This window comes from Anticarsia gemmatalis, chromosome 15 (assembly GCF_050436995.1).
Source record: "Anticarsia gemmatalis isolate Benzon Research Colony breed Stoneville strain chromosome 15, ilAntGemm2 primary, whole genome shotgun sequence".
In the NCBI taxonomy this organism is placed as follows: domain Eukaryota; kingdom Metazoa; phylum Arthropoda; class Insecta; order Lepidoptera; family Erebidae; genus Anticarsia; species Anticarsia gemmatalis.
In genome coordinates, this window is record NC_134759.1 from 3,157,014 (window position 1) to 3,162,241 (window position 5,228).

General features: G+C 34.2%; 1 protein-coding gene across 1 annotated transcript; it reads right to left on the minus strand.

Moving 5' to 3' along the window:
- Positions 1 to 905: 905 nt before the first annotated feature.
- Positions 906 to 1,613, minus strand: LOC142978765 (uncharacterized). The gene has a single exon (XM_076123322.1). The coding sequence runs from the start codon at positions 1,532 to 1,534 to the stop codon at positions 1,223 to 1,225; it is 312 nt and encodes a 103-aa protein (XP_075979437.1). The 5' UTR covers positions 1,535 to 1,613; the 3' UTR covers positions 906 to 1,222.
- Between the last annotated feature and the right edge of the window lie 3,615 nt (positions 1,614 to 5,228).

The following is a 5,228-nucleotide window of genomic DNA, read 5'->3' on the forward strand; positions in this document are numbered from 1 at the left end:
GATAAATGGCTGAGAAATACACGCATATATAGCGTGACTTAAGACACAAAAAAATTTTAGGTTAATATTGCATCACTTTTTTGAATATATATATTTTTGTATTAGCCCTTTATGTGTCCCACTGCTGGGCAAAGGCCTCCCCTCTTTCCTTCCATAACTGTCTGTCTTGCGCCATATTCCGCCAATTACTGTCCCACTGCAGGGCAAGGGTCTCCACCTAAACGAGGGAGAGCATAGGCCTAGAGTCCACCACGCTGGCCAAGTGTGGTTGGGGGCGTAGCATGCCCACAACAAATGTATTGAACAAATTTTAGACATGATAGCCCACGATGTTTTCCTTTACCGTTAAAGCAAGTGATAATTTTTTTTTCTCCAATGCATACTAAAATCCAGAAGCTGCATCTGGCTACCGTGGTGATCTCAAGGCCTCTTAACTCTGTCTCGTTCCTAGGAAGGTCCAAAAGTGGGGCTGTTATAGGCTAAAAACGTAAAATGAGTTGCAGAAAGAGTAACAAAAAATACCTTTTATTTATTTATATTGCAGTCATCTTTAACTAAATATACTTACCAAAATTTTCGTGGTTTAGTTCATAAAATTATAGCTGGAGTAACTATTTCGCAACACTAAATAATTGTGACATATTATACTGTAACCCCAATAGATGCATACATAGTTATTTTGTCTTGTTCAAAGAAAGATGTTATTACGATTGGACCATTTTTTAAATGATTCTAATAAAAAAATATTTATTAATACTCACAAAGTCACAACTCATTTTTTTATCAATTACTTATTTGTAATATCCCAAGGACAAAACATGGTGGTGTACTCATAACCAATGTACCACAATTTTTTACCTATGTCTAACAAATATATGATTCTGATAGGCTAGTAAAAGACAGAGTAAAATAATATGTATTTAATATATTAAACTCACACATTGTCAAATTCAATCATACATTACTTATAATATACACGGTATCTTCACAAATCTTTTCCTGTTCATAAAAATTATCGATGATAAAAAATGTTGCTATATAAAATTGTGGCGCAATTGACAGAAAGAGACGGCATTACCAGTAGTTCGGCAATCCATCCTATATCAAATAATTAACATACATTAATAATATATTACAATAGTTAGCGAAAAAATAAAACATGTCACTTTTTGCTAACCCATATTGCCACTTCACTTCACACTGTGTTTTTAACTTAAATGGATTATTGGTCTGGTTTTTCTGTTGGCGCCGGTGTTGGCTCTTCTGGCGCCGGTGTTGGTTCTGTTGGCGCCGGTGTTGGCTCTGTTGGCTCTGTTGGTGCCGCTGTTGGCGCTTCCGTTGGCGCGGTCGGTGCTAATGTTGTCTGACTCTTCAATTCTTCCAATTCAGCCACTGCTCTATTCTTCTGCCCCGCCATTGCCAACGTCGAGACGAACAAACAGAATGAAAGTACTGATAGAAAGACTATCACTTTGTTGTTCATCATCCATCCTAAAGTCCTCTCAGTGTAATATTTGCAGGCCGTGTTGCTCATTTTACTTTGTTCTTTTTTTATTTTACTTTAAACACAAGTATCACTATCCGTCCAGTTATAACGAATACTTCACTCTCGATATTGCATTTTATCGAAATCAACAGAATTATCAATAATGGTTATCAATTGATAAACTTTTATCTATCTCCGTTCACGCTGTGTTGGATTGTATTTGTTGGTGAATAAAGTTGTTTTCAGCTTGGCTGTATTTATACTGTCAATATTAAGGATTAGATACGACGTCTGGCTATTATTTTTGGTAAAATAAGTGATGATTTGGTTCATTGTGTTACAATATTTATTAAAGTAGCAGATTAGTCATGTTTTTGAATGATTCACTTCGAATATTTCAGTGTTTACGGACATGACATGAAGGAATATTTTCTAAAAGTAGACAGAGAATAGGCTACTAGCATGAATCACCTTTATCTCTTGAACTTAGAATTGTTTTAAAAGAATAATATGATTTTTATATACTCAAAACTATTCAAAATTACTTTTCCTTTTATATTTCAAAGTAATCATTTTACTGAGACTTAAATACATTGCCTCTTTTTAAGAAGCCATTAAAATATTGATAAAATTTTATTGTAGGAAATTAAAAAGGTGCCTTCTAAAAAAAGCAAAATAACTCGGTTCATTAATACAGTTTTGAACATTGAAAAACAAAAAAAAAAGACTTTTTTGAGATGTCTTGCTCGCTCTTGTAAAGGGTCGACATGCAAAAGTAAGTTATACATAAATATATTTGGTTATAATGGTTTGTGACTAAGTACAGGATTTTCATGCAAACTTTCATCTCCTATTTTATCACCTAGGGGGAAAAAATTACTAAAATCTTTTCTTTGCGGATAACATAACATAACATCTACTTGCATGCCAAATTTCAGCCCAATCCATCCAGTGGTTTGGGTTATGCGTTGATAGATCAGTAACCCCCAATTTCTGTGTACATTTAACGGTAGTTTATCGATTCAATAGCGTTTAAAATCATATAAAAACACTATTGAATAGATAAACTACCGTTAAATGTACTTCAGAAACCGGGGGTCAGTCACCTTTGTATGTGGTTATATTTTCTATATCAGTAAGACATAAAACTCTTCATATTCGTACTCTGCTAGCATAACTACAGAAAATTTGCTCCCCCCGCGTTTAAGGTTAATGATGTCATCCGTATAACAAATTGTACGAATTTATATGAAACCCTACGAACCTCCGCCCTATGTCTTCAAATGAAGTAATTTCTAAGAATTATCCGATGTAGCTTGTGAAAGAATAGACTTGATATTCACTTTAAATGTAGATTTAATTTTACCCAAAGAATATTTATAATGTAGGTATTTTATTTAATTTTTTTAAAGATATGCTTAACGAAATATACAAAAAGTCCGTCGTCTTGTCATAATAATGGACCTCTGTAGACTGCCCATTACATTAAGAATTGCTCTTGTGTCGCGGGGACTTTTACAAACAAACAAACAACGGACATAAAGCAAAACAGATCCGAAACAATTATTTGTGGATCACACAAATAATTGACCCGTGTGGGAATCGAACCTCCCGACGCCATGGCGGCGTGGTGACCTAAGCCACTGCGCCAGGGAGGCAGTCATGTCAGTCAGCCTGTAAATTAATATTCTGTACCTCGATACTCTAGCACTATCGACTACCGACGACCGGCTATCGAATTTGGACATTTAGGATGTACTGCCAAAAAAGTTCCTGCGACGCACGTCAGAGGCGCGATAAGATTTTCATACAAAATTTCTCGATGACAGGTCGGTTGTTGGAAGTCGATAGTAATAGAGAATTGAGCTGCTTGTTCTGTATGTTAGTAAGTCTGTGAGAGGCATGAGTGCGCTCCGTTCTCTTATCTAACAGCGTTCATTCCTTACATCGAACGAACGACAGCCGACCATTTGTCGCTGCACCCACCCTTCCAGCCCCTTCCTTCAGCTTTTATTGGCTGCTTTGCTATCGGTATGGACGATAACAAGCGGAATAGTCTAATTTATGAATTTATTGGTACCTACTGTTTTTGTTTGGCAGATTATTAATTCAAATTAAAATTTAAAATTTCCTTTATTTCGTAAATTTCGTACAAAGTATTTGAAATTGTCATATATTGTATTTTTTTGGGCGTTTCGGAAAAGCTTGTTGCTCGTGAGAAGAAATGACAAGAAACTCACGGCTTGCTCTTTTAAAATGTCAATATGTTTGTTACAACATTAATTTTTCTATTTATATGGCAACACAACGTTTGCCAGGTCAGCTAGTATATACATCAAATGATGTTTACTTCTCGCATCGGTGCAAAGAACGCCACAGCTAGATATCAACGCATGTATTTTGTAATAACAGAGAATTTAATTAAACTACGACAATAATAAAACTAATCACGTTAAATATTTTTATTACACGAACTCGTAACGAAACAGCTTTACACAAAAACACTCTAAATCAAAACCGAGTGTAAGTATATAAAATTGAAATCAAATTTTCTATCGGTAGCGAGATCCCGTGGGAAATCAGTGACGTCATACGTCAAGTTGATTTCGTGTTTCGCTTGCAAAATAAATATTTTACTGATGATTGGACCTGCTTTGATCCCAGTAAAGTTTTTAATGCTGATTACTTTGGTAAAAAAATATCATCTACAATGTTTTTTAAAACATACTGCCTGGAAGATTTGTTGCTGGTTGCTTTTTAGTTAGTATTACAAGTCTAGCAATTTGAACTAAATAATGACTTTGTAGCTTTGTAAGTATTGTCATTATAGTAGTAAGATTTTTAAATTTCATTTGATTCATTTTTTTTTAAATATGTCATAGGAATGTTTAGAAAAATGTACAATAAGCATAAAAATCATAGTAAAACCCGTAAAAACATACAACTTAGGTACTCAAAGCCTGGTTCAATTTTTCTAATTGATATTGTAATCACTCAAAGTGTTTACAAAAATTGCACCCTCCAATCAAATATTTCAACTCGAAAATCATATCGAGTAACTTTCAAAGAGATTTTCTACAGTCGGTACTATCGACTAACGAGCGTCTGACATTAAAAGTATGTGAAGGAAATAGTTCTTGAAATTTACGCTAGGAGCGCTGGTGAGGTTTTCATACGAAATTTGTCTGCTGTAGCGCAATTCTTTATAGTCAGTACAGCCAAGTATCCAAAGTTTGACATTTAAAATGTACTGTCAAAATAGTTCTTACGGAGCCCGGTAGAGGCGCTAAACATATTTCGTGTAAAACTTCTCGATAGCTAATCGGTTATCGGTAGTCGATAGTAGTAGAGAATAGAGCTACTGTTTACCGTTTGACGGAAGTCGTAGTTGTAAAAATGGTGTGTGTAATTCTTAAAGAAGTTTGATTGTCTGTATGTCACAAGCACTCATGTAAGATTAAATTTCAGTATTGTTGCATTCCCTTAGTGAATAATGACATGAAATACTTAATTTATTATTGAACGTACATAATATATACTTTAACTAAAACATTTCTTTTTTGCAACTGCCTAAAACATTTTATATGTTTTTTTACATTGCATTTTTGTTTTATTTTTTTTTTGAAAATATTCTTATTTTCTACGCAATATTGATAATTTATTAACATTACTGAGAATTTTTGCGCCTTTAGGTTTTCGCACACTGCACCGTGACCCTAATAATAATTGAGAGATTCCGTGT

Coding starts and splice junctions, on each gene's coding strand:
- LOC142978765 (XM_076123322.1), bottom strand. CDS start 1,534: ATGAGCAACACGGCCTGCAAATATTACACTGAGAGGACTTTAGGATGG.